Raw genomic sequence first — 18872 nt, 5'->3', positions numbered from 1 at the left:
GGGAAATATAAGGGACAGGTGGGGATGTGGTAGGAATATGGGATTAGTGTAGGATTAGTATAAATGGGTGGTTGATGGTCGGCACAGACTCGGTGGGCCGAAAGGCCTGTTTCAGTGCTGTATCTCTAAACTAAAAATAATTAATGTACAAAATTGGTGACAGTGTTTCCATTAAACTGTTAGTTGTAATTATATTTGCTTAAATCTCTCATTTTATGAATACAGCAGCACAAAATAGAGGTCTCTAGAACAGTTGGCAGGAGAAAATGCTTTACACAGAGTTGTGAGGCGGTGAGATTCACTTTCAGGGTTAGTGGTTGAGGCAAAACCTATGATAACATTCATAGTTGAACAAAGGAAATGGGGTTGAAGAGATATGGGAACAAGGTAGGTAAATATGATTACAATTATTTGCTCACATGGAGAATAAACATTGTCATGGACTAATTGGGTGGTATGTCCTGTTTGCATGTTGTATCTTCTATGAATTTCGATGTTAAAGAAGAAAGTAATTCAAAGTGCTAAATGATTTGGAATTTGTCAAAAATAAATGAAGTGGCCAATTTAACAAAATAAATAGAACTTCAGTTTTTAATATTCAATACAGTATTAATTTGTGATGATTGGAAATGGTTTCATTTTGTTTCGCTGACATTTTTTGCTTTATTTATTCTGTTTTTGTGTGGAAAAAAAGCCACCATGGATCATTGTATGAGGGCCAGACTACATGTGGTTATGGTTCTACTGGTAGCAGTATGTACTTGTATAAACCATGATGTTTCCACATGCTTGTGACTTGCATATTGTTTTCAATACAACAGGAAAGGGATCAGACAATGTGGCGGAGAACTGTTTTTGTTTTTACATTGAGTTGAATTCTCCTTTTACTTTTAAATAGGTATAATGTGCGCTGGGTTACTTTGTTATTGCAAAAACAATTATCACTAAGACAATCTACTTCCACCTCCCAAAGATCACCTGTCTGTGCCCCTGCCAGCCCATCTGCTACTGATCCTCTCATCCATGCCTTTGTTACCTCCAACTCAACTATTCCAGTGCTTTTCTGCACTGTTTCCTCCTACCACCTTCCATAAACTTGAGCTCATGCAGAATTCTGTTGCCTGTATCAAAATTAACATAAAATTGCTAATTGTTGTCAGATATATGCAGTAGGAATGCTGTTCAGAAGTTCAGATTGCATTTGGCTGTGCACCTGAGCTGGGAATGGTTAAATTAAGGGGTGACAAAAGTGGAAGACGTATTCCATTCCCATCACTAGTATTCCTCACCTTGAAATCACAAAATAATGAGCAGAATAGTGATCGAGAACTCTTCAGTGTTTTATCAGTGCTCTTTTTACAGGTGGGATCTGATGTATATTTTCTTTCAACAGGAAACAAGGTAGTGGAGATAGTATGAAGAGTCCTGACCTGCCAGAAGTTGGAGAGGATGAGATTCTGCCATGAAGCTATATGCAATAAAGGACATTATGCATGTTCTTCGGGTTCCCCGATAAGATTGCATCAGCTACTAGAGGATGGCAGATGTGTCAGAGGCCAGATGAATGCACTTCCTAAGATGTAAGTTACCAGCAGCAGTCAAATCACAAGAAGTTTAATGTCTTTTGTGGTTTTTGCATGAAAATACTTTGAAATGTTTCATTACCTGGAACACAAGTAACTTGGGCATAAGGCACAGAAATAATCAATGTATGGGTGCAGATGTTCAACTGGTCTTAACATTTTAAATCTTTATATGAGATAACTTTTTAAAAGTATTTGTGGTGCATTTAATTGAGGTAATTGTGCATGTTTATTAGGCATTATGGGGCCCAGAATTTCTCCGGAAAATGTAGGTACTTGAAAAGTGATTTTTAATGCCATAATATCAACAAGATATATATTATAAAATGTTTACAATATTAGCTCAATGTTAAGATCTGCTTTCAATCTTTTCAACTCTGTTTACAAGGTACTATCAATTCAGTTAAACTATAACCATATAAAAATAATGTACTTTATTAACATAGGTTAGTTTGCATAGTTTTTCATAGGTTAGCTTATATGGATCATGTAGTTATTAAACTTTTATTTTACTTAAAATGTATCTGCAGTGACTAGTGAAGACATTTTAATATATTGATCTTTATTCCTAATTGCCATAAATAATTAGACTTCTCTGTAGAAATGCTAGACCCCTAGACAAGTCACATTACTTATTTGATAATGCATATTTATCAGTGTCATAAAAATTTATCATAGCATTATTTCGCCCAGGGTTAAATACTGAAGTATATATAGGTCACAAAGTTTGCTGTAAAAATCACCTAATTTTATGGGTGTGGTCTCCTGTATTGGTTTGGATAACCAAACCTTATCCCCCTTTCATAAAAGCTGTTCTTTGAAAGCAAAAATACGAATGCAAAAAAGTGTAACAATTCCTTAGTGTTTTTTTCCCCAGATGGTACCAATTCTATATGCAACGTGCATCAATTAATCAATGGAATGTTTTAGCAGAGGGCAGATGTTTGTTGTGTATTTCCCAATATGTGACTTACATTTAATGTGTTGCAGAGGACTATAGGTCCTTTCATAATACAGAGTAATAAGAGATTAAATGGAAATAGTTTTTTTATTTGTAAATGCAAAAGAGAAAAATGCTTCCTTGTAGATGGTCATGTGAATTTAATGCAGTTGTGTATTACATTTATATAGAAACTTCCTGCTGTTAATTATCATGTCATCTAAGAATGATAAATTTGTAATGTAGAAAAACCGTTATTGCTATGTAACTACTTAAAGCATGTTTGGATGAAAGCTCTCCTACTTTAAGACGCTCCTTAAAACCTACCTCTTTGAGCAAGCTTTTAGTCATCTGTCCTGATATCATCTTTGGCCGAATGTCAATTTATGTATGATTATGCTCCTGTGAAGCACCTTGGAATGTTTTACTATGTCAAAGGCGTTGTATAAGTGCAAGTTGTTGATGATGAAATATCTGTTCACATTTTGAAAACAAAGGACACAGTGGCCTTTTATCCTTTTGTGGTATTGACAATTTTTCAGTGCTCAACTATAAGTTACAGTTATGATACATTGCTGCAATATTTCTCAAATGAATTGCCAAATATAATTTGTGCATTTAATAAAAGATTCTTATGCTTAAGTTTTATACAGTGGCCAAATATTATCTAGTTTGTACCTATGAAAATGGTAATTTTACTTAATATCAGTGATATATCCATGCATATTTGAATAGATATTCCCTAAATGTCTCTAATGGTAAAATTTTGCTCTGGCTGTTTCATGGTGAATTTAAATCTGGTATTTATTGCCAAAAGCTTTGATTTTCTATGAATAGATGAAATATAAGTAAACATTATCTAATGTCTTGAAATACAGCCATTACTTTTGGAGCTGGAAGCACAGCACTTGTTCAGGTATAGTTAACTTTTTACTGTAGATTGTATTCTGAAGTGACCTATTTGTGAACAATGCTAAAATGTGTGATGGATTACAGATAATGTAATAAATTGATGTTTATAGAAATGCTTAGTAAGTAATTTGTGTTGAGATTTTGATCATAATGGATTTATAGAAGTTATAAGGCAATTGTGAAAGTTATTTATACTCTGCATTAAACTGTGTATTGTTTTCATGAATAAAAACAATTATTATAGTCATCTGTGTGTTTGATTTAGTACAGGTAGTTTAAAACTGATTTAGACACTTCACAATTATTTGTTGTAATTTTGAAGGCTAGATAATTGGCTTTTAGTGAATCCTCTGTAAATTATATTCATTTACATAGAAAGTACAACACAGAAACAGGCCAACCAGTCCACACAAGCAGTAGTCCGAATCCTATATGCCTGCCCTGCCATATCCTCCTCCAACCATCTATCAGAACTATTTTTAAGAGTTAATATTTGAGTGTAGACCCATTCTTGTTCATATAGTTTTAAGCTGATGGGATCAAGTAAAAAATTTCATGGATTGGCATTAAGAGGTAAAGGATCTGGTAGAAAGGTGCTGCATTTTATTTCAGTATTTTAAAATATTTTTAAGTCGGTTTTCTTTCCTGTGCATTTTAACTGTTTGGTTTGTGAAAAGAACGCATGCTGAGGTGAGCCAGTTAGTTTGTGTGTGTTCGTTCAGTAGGTACCATTGGCTGGCATTGTATGATGCATACAGCCTTCTCGTATTCTATGCAGTGAATCTGACTGAAAGGGAGCCTGATAAATAGAAGTTTGTGACTACTGATTTATATTAAAACAGGTCACTTAGGAGGTTCACCGACCGTGGGTTTTCCTAGATTGCATGCATGATTTTTTTTTAAAACTTTACCTTATCAAGTTACTTCCTCACAACTCCTATCTTTTTCTAGGCCCTCCATCAAGCTTTCTCCTTCAATAGCAGATTCTGACATCTAAGTTTCAGACTTCATGGTTTTTTTTAATGTCACTTCTACACAACAGGCCTAAATTGTTGGTTTCCCTTTTTTTATTACTTTCTCTCTCCCCTCTTTCTTTTTCCAGCACTCCCAAAATCATGAGGCGTTTAGACAGATTAGATAGAGAGAAACTGTTCCCTTTGACAGAGAAGTTGAGAACCAAAGGACACAGATTTAAGGTGATTGGCAAAAGAACCAAAGACAAGATGAGGGTAAAAAAAATTTACACAGCAGGTGGTTAGGATTTGGAATGCACTGCCTGAGAGGGTGGTGGAGGCAGATTCAGTTGTGGCTTTCAAAAGGGAATTGGATAGGACCTGAAGAAAATAAATTTGCAGGGCTACAGGGAAAGGGCAATGGGGTAGGACTAGCTAGCTGAATTGCTCTTAGCCAGCACAGTCTCGATGGGTCGAATGGACTCCTTCTGTGCTGAACCATTCTATGATTCGAGCTGTACAGCTGGTAGCCCAGACAGAAATTGGAAAAATTCACCCTTTGAGGATACAAAAGTTTCAACGTGGGTAAAATTTTAAACAAGTAGCGAACCAATTGGAAGCTAACAGGAGAAATTTTAACATGGGTGAGCAGGTGGGATTTGGTTCAGGTTGAGGGCAAAAATTCCCCCATTGCTTCCACCTTGGGAGTTAATGTTCCACGTTAGCATCAAAAATCGTAATAAAAATAATTGTCATTCAGCCGATTTAGTCTTTTGTAATCATTTTAAAAATAACTTTGTTCATTTCCTTTTTTCATTTTCAGAATCCACAAAGTAGCAAAATTATACATTCCAGTACATAATAATTTCAGGTCAAGCTTATTAAAATACAGCTTTAAAGGGGAGTTGTTGGTTAAGAGCCAAGAAGAAAATTTCAGTCACTCAGCTGCGGATTCACACGACAAGTCAGTTTGTATTTCCGGAACTCTGTATGGCTCCATACGAATCAGAAGTTTCAATACCCTTTTAACATTAAATAAGATGTTATTCACTTTCATAGATTGTGTTTAATAAAATCTTACAACCTTAGCACTGAAGTTCAGGAATATTACTCTCTCCCATTAATCCTCCATCACATTATGGTCTGATTCACAGGGAAATTACTTAAAATTTGACTTTTTCTGACCGTGTACATTGTAATTAAAAGATGACATTTACCTTGTTTTTAAATAGTATATGAAGTATAAATGATTTGCTTTGTTTCCCTTTTAAATCATGTTCGTGCTTTTGCAAAAAATAATTGCAGTAATATTTGAAAAGCTGAGATGTATGTTGTAAAATTATCAAGCTTTGCTTTTGTGTGTTTTCCTGAGGGTTATGGTTTTATATTTTATGGCAAGAAAATAAAACCCATTAAACAGTTCATTATGTAGAGAATCACAGAATAAAGGTACATCAGAGATGAATTTTTTATTATCCATAATTTTCCTTAGTTACCAATCATGCTAATCGACTTGAATACTGTTAAATTAATTAGATTTGAATTAATCACTACAAAAATAAAATTTCTACTGCTGATTAATGTTTAATTTTAAAAATGATTGCATGAGGAGAGGAAATATCTCATTAGCTAGTAAAGATAAACAATATTTTTGCTGACTTACCAATTCACAGTCGTCAACATGCTTATACTTCTTTTCTCTGTAGTAACGGCTTTTCCTTAAGAAGTACAGGACAACCAAATCACATAGGATTGTTGCCTAAAGGAAATGTTTTAATATATATATTAAAGTAAATAATGTACTTCATCAAAGTAACTCCTTAGCCTAAAATTAAACTATTTAAATCAACTTTTAGCTTATATGAACAAAAAACACATTTTCAATAAGGGTTACCAGTTCATTGTACAGTTTCCCTTTTTAATGGCTCTATACAATTACAGTCGGGATGGTCATAAAACTGGGGGGCGGGGGGAGAAAAAAAAACCTATGAAAGTCAAAATTGTGCTGTGGTATTTAGCTCCAGTGGCAGAGGATAGCCTTAAGTTTGACTCTTCAGTAGCACAGTGTAGACTGGTATGTTGAGATTATAGTTTTAACACCCAGCTTCACCTCCTTGAACAGAGGCGTTGCCAAAGGATGAAATACTTGGAAGAAGGAAAAGAACAGAAGGGATTTATGTACCCTGAGCTCCTAACAGTAAATGTAGTGGCACATTTGTGGCAGTCCAGAATGTCTTAGAGATTTTAAAAACACAACTTCATTGCTATAGTCCATGAGTTTAGGTCCTGCTGATGAAGTGGATCAAAATTGTTACTTTTGGCCTCAACTGACCAAATTTGCTTCCCTCATTAGCTGAGTTTCTCTGCTTCTATGGACTTTTTTGTATTCGTTCTTGGGTTGTAGGCATCGTTGAATAGGCCAGCATTTATTGCCCATCCCTAATTGCCCCTTGAGAAGGTGGTGGTGAGCTGCCTTCTTGAACCTCTGCAGTCCTTGGGATGTAGGTACACCCACAGTGCTGTTAGGAAGGGAGTTCCAAGATTTTGACCCAGCAACAGTGAAGGAACAATAATATAGTTCCAAGTCAGGATGGTGTGTGGCTTGGAGGGGAATGTGTCTGCTGCCCTTGTCCTTCTACGTGGTAGAGGTCATGGGTTAGAAGGTGCTGTCTAAGGAGACTCAGTGAGTTGCTGCAGTGCATCTTGTATATAATGCACACTGCTGCCACTGTGCATCAGTGATGAAGGGAGTGAATGTTGAAGGTGGTGGATGAAGTGCCACTCAAGCGGGCTGCTTTTGTCCTGGATGGTGTCGAGCCTCTTGAGTGTTGTTGGAACTGCACTCATCCAGGCAAGTGAAGCGTATTCCATCACACTCATGACTTGTGCCTTGCAGATGGTGGACAGGCTTTGGGGAGACAGGAGGTGGGTTGCTCACCACAGAATTCCTTGAGTCTGACCTGCTCGTGTAGCCACAGCATTTATGTGGCTGTCCAGTTCAGTTTCTGGTCAATGGTATCCCTCGGGATATTGATAGTGAAGGATTCAGCAATAGTAATGCCATTCAACATCAAGGGGAGATGGTCATTGCCCAGCACTTGTGTGGCATGAATATTACTTGCCACTTATCAGCCCAAGCCTGGATGTTGTCCAGATCTTGCTGCATCTGGGCATGGGCTGCTCAGTGTCTGAGGAGTTGTGAATGGTGCTGAACATTGTGCAATCATCAGCAAATGTCCCCGCGTCTAACCTTATGATGGAGGGAAGGTCACTAATGAAGCAACTTAAGATGTTTGGGCCTAGGATACTACTGAGGAACTCCTTTTTATTGGTACATCTTTTGAAACAAACAAAGGAATAGCACTGCCACATTGAAGCATATCTGCTGTCAGCTTCTTACAAAGCAACAACAGCAAGATCTGTAGGGACTTGCACAGTAAAAATCCTCTAAGCTCCTCACTGTAAAGGAAATATAAATTCACATGTTCAATATTGTTCAAAATACTTATTGCACATATTCATTCTTTGTTACATAAAATAACTTACCATTCCTAATAATGCTAACCCAGATCCGATAGTTATCATTGTAGGAATAATGTCAAATTTTCCAGCCTGTGCAGAACATAATATTGTTAAAGTAGTATATATCCATATTTGAAAAACTGATGACGTTTTTGTTAATTTTCTATCCTCAATCTGTAACCTGTGCAAAATACCTTTCATTCCTTTGATCAAGCTATGTATTGTTTGCTTTACAGCAATCTCCTATATTCTTTGTTTATAGATTTTGCACTAATTTATACATTGAGTTACTCTCAGTAGTTCAAAACCAGCACCAGCATTAACATTTGTGTCTCACATTCAGTGTTCTGCATATATGTGAAGTTTTGCTATTTTTGGCACTTCTGCAATGTTTTATTTGTTGGTTCATGGGATGTGGGTGTCGCTAGCTAGGCCAGCATTTATTGTCCATCCCTAATTGCCCTTGAGAAGGTGTTGGTGAGCTGCTTTCTTGAACTGTTGCAGTGCATGTGGGGTGGGTACACCCACAGTGCTGTTGGGGAGTTCCAGGATTTTGAATCAGTGACAGTGAAGGCAATATAGTTCCAAGTCACGATGGTGTGTGGCTTGGAGGGGAACTTGCAGGTGATGTTCCCATGCATTTTGTTGCCCTTGTCCTTCTAGGTGGTAGAGATTGTCAGTTTAGAAGGTGCTGTCTAAGGAGCATTGGTGTGTTGCTGTAGTACATCTTGTAGTTTGTACACACAGCTGCCATTGTGCTTCGGTGGTGGAGGGAGTGAATGTTTGTGGATGGGGTGCCAATCAAGCGGGCTGCTTTGTCCTGGATGGTGTCAAGCTTCTTGAGTGTTGTTGGAGCTGCACCCGTCCAGGCAATTGGAGAGTATTCCATCACACTCCTGACTTGTGCATTGTAGATGGTGGACAGGCACTGGGGAGGCGGGAGGTGAGTTACTCGCCACAGGATTCCCAGTCTCTGACCTGCTCTTGTATCCACAGTATTTATATTGTTAGTATTTATGTAGTTTGCTCACTAATCACATCTACACAATTTTTTGATAATTTCTTCAGTGCTATGTTTGAAATTGAATTTTTATTTGCGATCAGCTTTAGTTTTCAGATCTTAAATGAATTTGGGAAATACTAGCAGAGTACAGTCCGGTGTTGTTTTTCCTCTTGCACCATCAGTTTATACTACTTGCAATACAATTGTAGCAGAAAATCCCTGATGTGAAGTTGAAAGCTAGATTTCTTTTTGCACTTTGTCAAATATTTTCTTGAAAGTATTTTACAAAGTTTAAAAATTGAACTGGAGTCAACAGATAATGAAATTGTAATCACCATAGTTGTTCTAGATCTCAGTGCAGCAGTAAAGTGCACTTTGAAGCATTCAAGTCTTATGTAGTTTCTTCCAGTTTAGTCAAATGGATCTAGTATAAATCCACATGTACAGGGAACACTGAGTAAAAAAATTATTATACTTTGGCTGGACTGGAATAGGAAACACAGAGGAATTACCTATAAGTTGTTAGGCTATTTTCTTTTTTTCCACATTCTATCTTTGCTTGAAGGTGGTGGTTCGTCTTTGGTATTGACCCCAAATGCCATATTCAGTTCTATAGCATAAGGTTGACAAATCAGTTTGTTTGGAGGCTCACTGATCAAAAACGTTAGTGACCTGGGTTCCAAAGTTCCCAAGTAATTACAAATTACCCTGTATGGTATTAGCAATGGCATGTTAAATTAGCATGCATCCATTGTGTGCATGTTTGGCTGGTGCTCTGGACCAAAGAATATTACTTCTATCTCCTTTTCTCAGCCCCACGTGGGTTCTTCATTCCTGTCTGCTCCCCTTCCTGTTGCCCAATGTCAACTTTAATTTCTTTCCTTGGGTACTATGTCCCTCCAATTCATCATTAATCCTCTACCTTCCCGTTCTTTTGCTTCTGTTCCAGACTCTCCACACCCACCATCCCATCCCTTTGATAAGCTTACAACAGCCCTCTGTGCCTCTTGGAATTCTCTGAAGAGTCCATCAAAGCACCCATCAGTGCCTCCTTATAAGCATCAGTCTCAACTATCCCAGATTCCTCATCAGTCTTCTTTGACCAATCCCACTAGTCCAACCAACCACTGCCACCTCAGACGCTTTCAGTGGACCAACAATCACTGCCCATATCCACATTTCCCTTCAGAATTTCTGTTCACTTGTAAAATAGGTATTTGCCATCTGTGACCTTATATGGATGATTGCATTGACATGAAGCTTTAACAATCTTCCTTACCTGGCTATACTTTCCACTACCTGCCCTGCCCAAACTGTCATGGTGGCAATGTGCCCCTTCTCACCAAATCCACCTTGCATTCTTCCCCTGCTTCTCTGGTACTTTCTCCACCTTTGAACATCTTGCCTCCCTCTTTAAAATTCTCATTGTCTACTGCTCACTTCCAGGCCCCACCCTGAGTTTCTCACTGAGATATACTCCAAAGAACCATTGAAAAATTACAGCACAGAAGGAGGCCATTCAGCCCATCATGTCTGCGCCAGATGAAAAATCTAGCCACCCAATCTAATCCCACCTTCTAGCACTTGGTCTGTAGCTCTGCAGGTTACAGCATGTCAGATGCCTGTCCAGGTACCTTTTAAATGAGTTGAGGGTTTCTGCCTCCACCACCGTTCCTGGCAGTGAATTCCAGACACCCACCACCCACTGGGTGAAAAAGTTTTTCCTCATGTCCCCTCTAATCCTTCTACCAATCACCTTAAATCTGTTCCCCCTGGTAACTGACCCCTCCACTAGGGGAAACAGATCTTTTCCGTCTATCTAGGCCCCTCATAACTTTGTACACTTCAATTAAGTCACCCCTCAGTCTCCTCTGTTCCAAGAAAAACAACCCTGGCCGATCCAATCCTTTCTCATAGCTGCTACTTTCAAGCCCTGGCAACATTCTTGTATGAGCAACTCCTCTGTACTCCCTCCAGAGTAATTATGTTGTTCCTGTAATGTGACCGGAACTGAACGCAATACTCCAACTGTGGCCTAACTAGCATTTTATACAGTTCCAGCATTACATCCCTGCTTTTGTATTCTATACCTGAGCCAATAGAGAAAAGCATTCCATATGCTGCCTTCACTCTTATCTACCGGTCCTGCCACCTTCAGAGACATGTGGACATGCACTCCAAGGTGTCTCACTTCTTCTACCCCTCCCAATATCCTCCCGTTTATTGTGTATTCCCTCGCTTTGCTCTCCCCCGATGCATTACCTCACACTTCTCTGGATTGAATTCCATTTGCCACTTTTCCGCCCACTCAACCAAACCATTGATATCATTCTGGAGTCTACAGCTATCCTCTTCACTATCAACTACGTGGCCAATTTTTGTGTCATCAGCAAATTTCCCAATCATGCCTCCCACATTAAAGTCCAAAACATTAACATATACCATAACAGCAGGAGTCCCAACACTGAGCCCTGTGGAACACCACTGGAAACCACTTTCTATTTGCAAAAACATCTGTCAACTACTACCCTTTGTTTCCAGTCACTGAGCCAATTTTGGATCCTGCCACATTCCCCTTTCTGACCAGTCTGCTATGCGGGACCTTGTCAAATGCCTTATTAAAATCCATGTAGACCACATCCACTGCACTACCCTCATCAATCCTCCTTGTTACTTCCTCAAAAAACTCAATCAAGTTAGTAAGACATGACCTTCCCTTAACAAATCCGTTCCTTTCTAAGTGGCAGTTTATTCTGCCCCTCCTTTACTCCCTCATATCAGTAGTGACTCCTCATCCTTGGTGAACTCAATCTTCACCTCAACTTCCATTAGTCTCTCTCCACTGACCTTCTGCCCTCTCTGAATCTCTGTTTACATTTAAATTCTGCTACCCATATGCATGGACACACTCTTCAGCTTGCCATCTCCCATTGCCTCTCTACTCCTATAATTTCCATCAAAGGTAAGCCTATCTCCAACCACTTCCTTGTATCCTTCACTGCCCAAATTCTTTTACCCCCTTCCAACTCCATTTCCTTCAGTCCCCAAAGTTACTTATATCTTTTTAAACCTCAACTGCTTTGTTTTTGGCTCTCCATTTGCCATAATACTTTGTACAGCTGTCGATTTTCTGAGCCACTCCTTCATATTCATCTCTAACGCCATTGATTCCAGCAAACCTATTACTCTCTCCCATCTCGGTCAACCCTCCCTGGTATGGCCCCCATTTTCACTCCTGCAAGTCCAAGAGGCAAAGAATGAGAATATCTGGCACACCTGGTTTAGCCATCCATCTGCAGATAGGAGTTAAACCACATCAAATTCCTACCATTCCAGAATCATCCTGGAGGTCACATAACCCTCTGCTTCTTTTCTGCACTACCAACCATCTCTTTAAACCTTTCTCCCCGCCCCTCCACCATTACCTCCAACAATAAGATTGATGCCATCTGTTCAGCTGCCTTTGCTGCTTCCCCCACACCTTCACTTGCCCACCATGCCCAGGCTTCCTCCTGTCTCCCAGCCTTGTACATTCTCTTTCTCTGCTTGTTCTCATTTTTCCCCTCATACCCTCTCTGAGCTCACTTATCCATGAGACTAATCACCTGCTCTCTTGGCCCCATTCCTTTTTAAAGGCTAACAACCTTGACCCCTCGAATTCTTGGAAACTACCATCCCACCTCATCCTCCCTTGCCTTTACAAAGTTAATATGTTTTTGCCTTTCAAATCCATGCTTCTCTTTCCAAGCAGGTTTCTGCCCCTGCCACAGCACTAAAACAGCCTTAACCAAAGTTACAAATAACATCCTCTGAGACCGTAGTCTCTCCTCGTTGTCTTCCTTGTCCTCCTAGACATCGCTGCAGCTTTTATTGAGGTTCAGCACTCCATCTTCCTTCAACACTGTTCCTCTGTTGCCGAACTCAGTGGAATTGCCCTTGGAATGCTTCAACTCTCACCTATCTGACTGTAGCCAGGGCATCTCAGACAGTGGCTTCGCTTCCCACCTTGCACCATCAGCCTCCATATGTACACTGACAACATCAAGTTCCACCTCTCCACCACCTGTCTTGAGACTCAGCTGACTGTGATGTTAGACTGTCCAATCAAAACATAGATTGCATCCCTGTTCCCGGTCACTGTCTCAAGCTGAAATATACTGTTCACAATCTCAGGTCCTATAGAAAGCCACTTCCGTTACATTGCCTCCCTCTGCCTATACCCCTGCCTCAGCCCGTCCATGTCTGTCACCTCCAGAGTTGTGCATTCCAAAGCTCTCCCAACCAGCCTCCCATCTTCCACCTCCATAAACTTGAGCTCATCCAAAGCTCTGCTACCAGTATCCTGTATCTCACAAGGTCCCACTCATCCATCCTTGTTGAGTTACATTGGCTCCCAGCTCCCCAGTGCCTCCAATTTTAAGTTCTCGTCCTTGTGTTTAAATACCTTAATTACCTTATTCCTGTATATCTTTATAACCTCTCCATCCCTACAATCCACCCCTTCCCACAGCCTTGAACTCTCCGTTCCTCTGACTGGCCTTTTGTGCAATCCAACCCATTGGTGACTGTGGCTTCAGACCTATCCATTTCTCCAACTCCCCCTCCTCCTTTAAGACCCTCCTTAAAACCCATCTCTACAACCAAGGGTTACCCCTCTGAATATCTCCTGTCATCTATTTTTGTCTAATTCCACCAGTGAAACACTTTGGGATGTTTTTCTATGTTAAAGGTACCACACAAATGCAAGTTATTAGCTGTTACCAACATTCAAAGCACAATTTGAAGTATCAATAATGAACAAAATTTATCTTCCAACCATCAGGAATTTGAAAGCAATAAAGAATAATTCTGTTTTAGTTGTTTACTAGCTCATATATCCTGCATGAAAATGCTCCTTACAATGAAAGGAATGCACTTTCCCATCTGTTCTTGGCTCTTTTCTGTCCAATCTCACTTCTCACACTTCCACTTCACAAAGTTAAAGAAAGTCCTATTTTCCCATCACCCAAGTTCATTCAAGCATTATTCTTTCCCCTTCCCCAGCTTTCATCACTCACTGACACACCTGAATGGTTGCTGTCGCTGGTGTTTTGCTGAAGAATCCAACTATGCTGCTTGTTGAGAGTGCATATTCTTGATCATCCAATAGTTTAATGAAATGAGGAATTTGCAATCTCAACTGCAGAGCTGGATCCCTGAGCAAAGCAGCAGGAAGGAGTCGGGAGCAGTTGAGTGGCAAAGCATAGTCTTAAGCTACCTAAACCTTTTCTGATGCTTGCTACCTTCTTCATCAAGAAGGTATGAGGGAACTATAATCTTAGACTCACCAGTCCTGACTTTATGAACTTCGCCTCCATAACTATTTGAAACGAGGAAGTCATTATATTATTCACATACCACATTTAGTTCTGTGCTGCAAATGGCTGACAACATTTTGACCTGCTAATGTTTCTGTTGTACTAGTGGTCTTGATTCAGTATCATATGTAACAATAGAAGTCGGGAGTGCCAAGTTATACTGCCTGCTCCCACTGCTTGGGTGGGGGAAAGATAGTTTCACATGTATAGACATGGAAGTTCACAAACAATTAAATATACAATTTTTCTTGCATTTTTGTATTTTATTCAGAATGGACAGAGCTGATGTTACTGCTTCATTTTTGTAAATGTCAAAAATAAAAAGACAATTGTTATTTTGCAAATGGCATGAATAAAAACCAAATAGAGTACTTTAGGTCCTGTGTAAGCAAAATTATGGCATGAAGTGAGCCTTAAAAGTGCAATGTACCAGTGGTATTACTTTCTGCATTATAACTTTGGATGCAACCACCTCTGCTGTATTTAGTCCTGGCAGTAGAGATGCTGTGATTGACGCGTGAAGTATGAAAGAAAATGTGGGTATCTTAAGAAATACAAATGAATAACATTAAGGATACAGATGATAACCATATAAGGATATTGGAATGTTGAACAGCAGCTAAGCAATGTACATCTGTTAGATTGTAAGGTGTCATCAGTAATCCCATATTCCCTACCACCTACCTACACTAGGGGCAATTTACAATGGCCAATTTACCCATCACCTGCAAGTCTTTGGCTGTGGGAGGAAACCAGAGCACCCGGCGAAAACCCACGCAGTCACAGGGAGAACTTGCAAACTCCGCACAGGCAGAACCCAGAATCGAACCCGGGTCCCTGGAGCTGTGAGGCTGCGGTGCTAACCACTGCGCCACTGATCAAGTACTCCAATTATCTAATTGGATATTTTGACTCTAAAGGCATGGTTGTTCAAAGCAATTAAATTAAAAATAAATGTTCACTCACCTGTCCAAAAACTTTAATCTCAAATCGTATTCCGAAAGCTTTGAACAATGTTCTTGTTTCTGTTCCATTTATATTGAAGTATTGAGCAAATCTGGTTGTAATTTTAAAATATTACAGTTCACTGGATAATAAACTCCAACAGTGGCTTTTCAGTTGTACTTTTGATAGCTTAATCATACTGTTAAACCTTTACCCTTATGTAAATACTGCAAAGACCCAAACCTATGCTGTAGAAATGCACTGAACACAGCAGCATTGACAGCTGTGGAAAGGTCTGCAACCCTGACAGTTCCTTACACTGTAACAAAAGGGAGCAGCAAGATGAAAGAAGTGCAATAAACTGTATAATGGTTTGTTTAATCCAATTTTTTGAACATTTTCCATTCTGTATCAGATGACCTTTGAAAACTTGGTGATTCAGTCATTATATATTACATGAAATTTCTTGTGTATTTTCACCCAGAGAAGCATATAATTGGGGCATAAAGCAAATACTTAGCATAAAAGAATGAGTGAAATCAGTGCAAGAATGTACGAAATTACGCTATGCTCAAATATTCTCTCACTTTTACACCCAATTATATCAACTTTGTATCCAAACATTTCAATTTATTATAATGGCTCCGTACCCAAGCCAAAGAACCATCCATGCGAATTTCCTGCATTTACTCTGGTTCAAAAAGGCTGTAAAATTAAGCCCAGAATTTTAGGCAAAGTAGGAAATTTCAATTTAATTTCCATTTGTTTTGAGTGTTTTTAAAATATATTTATTTTTCACTGGAACCTGCATTTTATACCCTCAGCATAATTCAAATAAAAAATGAAAATGTTTGCATGATCACATGTTTTTAAATATGCTGTGCTTCGTGCATGAATCAGTAGGAACGGTAATATAGGGATAATGTTGCTGGACTAGTGAGCCAGAGGGCTGGACTAATGCTCTGGAGCCCAAATCCCACCACAGCAGCTGGGGGAATTTAAATTCAATTAACTAAATAAATCTGGGATAAAAGGCTAGTTTCTGTAATGGTGACAGTGAAATTACTGAATTGTCATAAAATCCCATCTGCTTCACTAATGGCCTTGAAGGAAAGGAACCTGCTATCCTGACCTGGTCTGGCCTATGTGTGACTCCAGCAATGTGGGTGACTCTTAACTGCCCTCTAAAATGGCCAAGCAAGCCACTCAGTTGTATCAAACCTCTATGCAAAAGTCAAATAAGAATAAAAGAGGAAGAACCACCAGTCATTGGATACAACAAAGCCACACTGCTTAGTCGAGCCTGGAAAATTAACCTCAGGAACATCTGGGGCCTTGTGCCAAAATTGGGAGAACTGTCCCACAGACTAAAAAGCAATATACTCTCAGAATCTTACCTCATAGCCAATGTCTCAGCCTCCTCCATCGCTGGGTATGTCCTGTCCCACCAGTAGGATAGACTGACCAGAGGTGTCAGTACAGTGGTATACAGTCAGGAAGGGGTGGCTCTGCACATCTTAAATATTAACTCTGGAACCCACAAAGTCTCATGGTAGTAGGTCAAACATGGGCAAAGAGACCTCCTATTGATTATCTACTGCACCCCTCCCTCAATGGATGCATCAGTACTCTTCCCTGTAGAACACCACGTGGAAGGGTCATTGAGGTTAGCAAAAGCACAGAATGTACTCTGGGTGGGGTCTTCATTGCAGCTGCTGAGATAACTAACATCGTCCTCCCCAATCTACTGGTCACAGATGCATCTGTCCATGATAGTATTAGTAGAAGTGACCACCGCACAGTCCTTGTAGAGAAGTCACATCTTCTCAGATAACTTTCATAGTGTTTTGTGGCACTATCACCATGCTACATGGCATAAAATCAGATCTAGCAGCTCAAAACTGGCCATCCATAAGGCACCATGGGTCATTAGCAGCAGCAGGAATGTACTCCACCACAATCTATAACCTCACTCTACCATCACCATCATGCTAAGGAACCAATCCTTTCAATGGGGAATCTAGGAGAGCATGCCAGGACCGGCATCAAGCAAACCAAAAAATGAGATACCAATCTAGTGAAGCTACAGCACCGATCTACAAAACAGTGGAAGCAGCATGCTATAGACCGAGCTAAGCGATCCCACAACCAATGCATCAGATTAAAGCTCTGCAGTCCTGCCACATCCAGTCGTGAGTGGTGGTGGACAATTTAAAAAAAAAACTAAAGGGAGGAGGAGGCCTCACAAATATCTCTATCCTGAATGATAATGGAGTTCAGCACATTAATGCAGAAGACAAGGCTGAAGCATTTGTAACCATCTTCAGTTAGAAAGGCCAAGTGGATGATCCATCTCTGCCTCCTCGTCAGGTCCCCAGCATCACAGATGTCAGTCTTCAGCCAATTTGATTAACTGCATGATACCAAGAAACTGGTGAACGCACTGCAAACAGCAAAGGCTGTGGGCCCTGATAACATTCCAACTGGAAGTGCTGAAGACTTGTGCTCCAGAACTAACTGCACCCCTAGCCAAGCTGCTTCAGTGCATTAAAATACTGTCAAGTATGTCCACGAAAAGCAAGACAAGTCCAATCCAGCCAATTACCACTCCAGTCTATTCTCAAACAGCAAAGTGATGGAAGGTGTCGTCGCCAATGCTATCAAGTGGCAGTTACTCACCAACAACCTGCTCACGGATGCTCAGTATGGGTTCCGCCCGAACCACTCAGCTCCAGACCTCATTACAGTCTTGGTGCAGACATGGACAAAGAGCTAAATTCTAGAGGTGAGGTAAGAACAACTGCCCTTGAGGTCAATGCTGAGTGTGGCATCAAGGACCCCCAGTAAAACTGAAGTCAATGGGAATGAGAAGGAAAACTCTCTGCTGGCTGGAGTCCTGCCTACTGCGAAGGAACATGGTTGTGATTGTTGGAAAACAGTCATCTCAGCCCTAGGACCTGGCTGCAGGAGTTCCTCAGGGCAGTGTCCTAGGCCTAGCCATCTTTAGCTACTTCTTCAATGACCATCCCTCCATCATAAGATCAGAAATAGCAATGTTCACTGAGGATTGCACAGTATTCAGTCGCATTCATAACTCCTCAGATAGTAAAGCAGTCTGTGCCCGGATGCAGGAAGACCTGGACAACATTCAGGCTTGGGTTGATAAGTGGCAAGTAACTTTCGCACTACACAAGTGCCAAGCAATGACCAGTTCCAACAAGAGAGAATCTAACCATCACACCTTGATGTTCAACAGCATTACCATTGCTGAATACCCACCATCAATATCCTGGGGGTTATCAAAAACTGAGCTGGATCAGCCACATAAATACTGTGGCTACAAGACCAGGTCACAGGCTGGGAATTGGGCAGTGAGGAACTTAACTCCTGGCTCCCCAAAGTGTTTCCATCATCTACAAGGAACAAGTCAGGAGTATGATGGAATACTCCCCACTAATCTGGATGAGTACAGCTCCAACAACACTCAAGAAGCTCGACACCAGCCAGGACAAAGCAGCCTGCTTGATTCATCAGCACATTAAACATTCACTCACTCCATCACCAGCAGCATGTGTACCATCTACAAGATGCACTGCAGCAACTTGCCAATGCTCCTTTGACAGCGCCTTCAAATGCACGACCTCTACCACCAAAAAG

General features: G+C 40.1%; 2 protein-coding genes across 6 annotated transcripts in view; one reads left to right on the top strand and one right to left on the bottom strand.

Annotated features, from left to right (window-relative positions):
• LOC137382698 (calcium/calmodulin-dependent protein kinase kinase 2-like) overlaps window positions 1-5570 on the top strand; it is a 134828-nt gene extending 129258 nt beyond the window's left edge. For 2 of the 5 annotated variants that reach the window (XM_068054988.1, XM_068054987.1), the window contains one exon: window positions 1394-3666. In XM_068054988.1, coding sequence (XP_067911089.1) covers window positions 1394-1466 — 73 coding nt within the window. In that variant the 3' untranslated portion in view covers window positions 1467-3666. Of the gene's footprint in view, window positions 1-1393; window positions 3668-5211 lie in introns of those variants that run through there. The other 3 variants (XR_010977261.1, XR_010977262.1, XM_068054989.1) reach the window with 3 other exon arrangements.
• LOC137382699 (P2X purinoceptor 4-like) overlaps window positions 5153-18872 on the bottom strand; it is a 46265-nt gene continuing 32545 nt past the window's right edge. Inside the window, exons 9-12 of the mRNA XM_068054991.1 lie at window positions 15237-15327; window positions 7935-8000; window positions 6052-6147; window positions 5153-5410 (exon numbers count right to left, since the gene is read on the bottom strand). Of these exons, the coding sequence (XP_067911092.1) occupies window positions 5354-5410; window positions 6052-6147; window positions 7935-8000; window positions 15237-15327 (310 nt within the window). The 3' untranslated portion in view covers window positions 5153-5353. The remainder of the gene's footprint in view (window positions 5411-6051; window positions 6148-7934; window positions 8001-15236; window positions 15328-18872) is intronic.

The sequence above is a fragment of the Heterodontus francisci genome, chromosome 23 (genome assembly GCF_036365525.1).
Source record: "Heterodontus francisci isolate sHetFra1 chromosome 23, sHetFra1.hap1, whole genome shotgun sequence".
NCBI lineage: Eukaryota > Metazoa > Chordata > Chondrichthyes > Heterodontiformes > Heterodontidae > Heterodontus > Heterodontus francisci.
This window is presented reverse-complemented; position numbering and strand designations above follow the sequence as displayed.